Source organism: Numida meleagris, unplaced genomic scaffold (assembly GCF_002078875.1).
Source record: "Numida meleagris isolate 19003 breed g44 Domestic line unplaced genomic scaffold, NumMel1.0 unplaced_Scaffold330, whole genome shotgun sequence".
Taxonomy (NCBI): domain Eukaryota; kingdom Metazoa; phylum Chordata; class Aves; order Galliformes; family Numididae; genus Numida; species Numida meleagris.
In genome coordinates this window covers 8,959-10,363 of record NW_018364560.1, presented here as the reverse complement: position 1 = coordinate 10,363, position 1,405 = coordinate 8,959, and the positions used below count along the sequence as shown (strand labels likewise).

Here is a 1,405-nt window from a genome sequence, read left to right as displayed (position 1 = left end):
CACTTGCTACCGAAGAAGGAAGCAGGTACAGATAAGAGAAAAGCTTACTTCAAGATAGCTGAAACGAGCCTCTACTGTCCTGATTTGTTCGTTCAAGTACTTCTTCTGTAGAATCTCATCATTTAACTGAAAGAATAAGAAAATACTCAAATATCTATGGATTCAAAACTCTCTTTTTTTTGAAAACTACACTCTAAAATCCTTCGACGTAGTTGCTGAGCAGCTAAGTCATTACATAAACAACCTTTCTCTTCTTTCTCACCTTTACATAAAAAAAGGTGACATAAAAGAAGAGAACACATTAGCAGAAATGTCTAAAGAACTCAGAAACAGAGAGGGTAAAAGTCATTCTGTGCATTCACATCTTTCCTGGCTTAGAAATACAAAAATCAGCAACTTTGCAAGCATCCTGTTCAGACAGTTAGCATTGTTAACTCTAACTTGGAAAGCTACCGATCAGAGGAAATAATTCATCTTGCCTATTTTCTTAAGGATTCATTTGTTTCCTTGAGGAAACCTCTGCGTCCTTCTGCTGTAGAAACACCAAATTTCAAACACGATTAACCAGAATATGTGAGAAACAACCACAAGCTAAGTTGCATTTTAGTGTTAAAGCGATCCGATAAACGTTCCTTTCTGTATTTCAAGTGCTTTAAGGAAAGAAGCCTTAAAGCTGGCAAACACAAGACGGCTTCAGATAACTACCACCAAGTTAAATGTAGAAGTAAAGCAATGGGCGTCCTGGAATTACCGCACCTCTTTCAGTTTATCCAGAGATGCTTCTCTCTCCTTTAGAGCTTCCTCTTGTTGCAGGAGCTGGAAAAATCAAGGGAAAAAGGTTGAAACGGCTCCAAAACCCATTCCATTTTCTCTTAACCCTGATTTTGTTCTCCAGATGGGGTTTTGTTTTTAGTTATGGTGTTACATAAGAGCTTAATAACTTGACTGCTATACCTTTGATACAGTATCATTCCATAAAAGCTTCTAGAGATACTCTCTGAAATCAGGTAACTGGTATGTGCATGGTAGTAGGGATTTTACTACCTGAAGCCGTGTCTACTTTAGTAGACATCTGTAAGCCCTGTCTCCCCCTGAGAATCTTAAGATCTGTGCCTCTGTAGCAATAAGCAGGACTAATGCAATGGAAACAACGTTACAAAAGGTGGAAGGAAAATACAGCGCTCACCCGGATCGGAAGATTTGGGGCTCGCAGGAAAAGGCTCCCACCAAGGAGGGATCTCCAGGCAGAGATCCTTCCTCAGGGGCAGTCAGCCCTTAAAAGAGGCCTAAGAGGGGTGGAGCCAGGCTCCACCCCTTCTGGTTGCACAGGTGAATTGCCTTCACCTGTGCTCCCAGGGCTGACTGGGTCTTTCCTCCAGGTGCTCAATCAGTGGTTCAGGCCATG

At 41.6% G+C, this 1,405-nt stretch overlaps 1 protein-coding gene across 1 annotated transcript in view; it reads right to left on the bottom strand.

Moving 5' to 3' along the window:
* Positions 1-6: 6 nt before the first annotated feature.
* The window catches only part of LOC110391248 (E3 SUMO-protein ligase RanBP2-like), an 8,060-nt gene continuing 6,661 nt past the window's right edge, over positions 7-1,405 (bottom strand). Inside the window, exons 5-6 of the mRNA XM_021383059.1 lie at positions 757-816; positions 7-126 (exon numbers count right to left, since the gene is read on the bottom strand). Coding sequence (XP_021238734.1) covers positions 7-126; positions 757-816 — 180 coding nt within the window. The remainder of the gene's footprint in view (positions 127-756; positions 817-1,405) is intronic.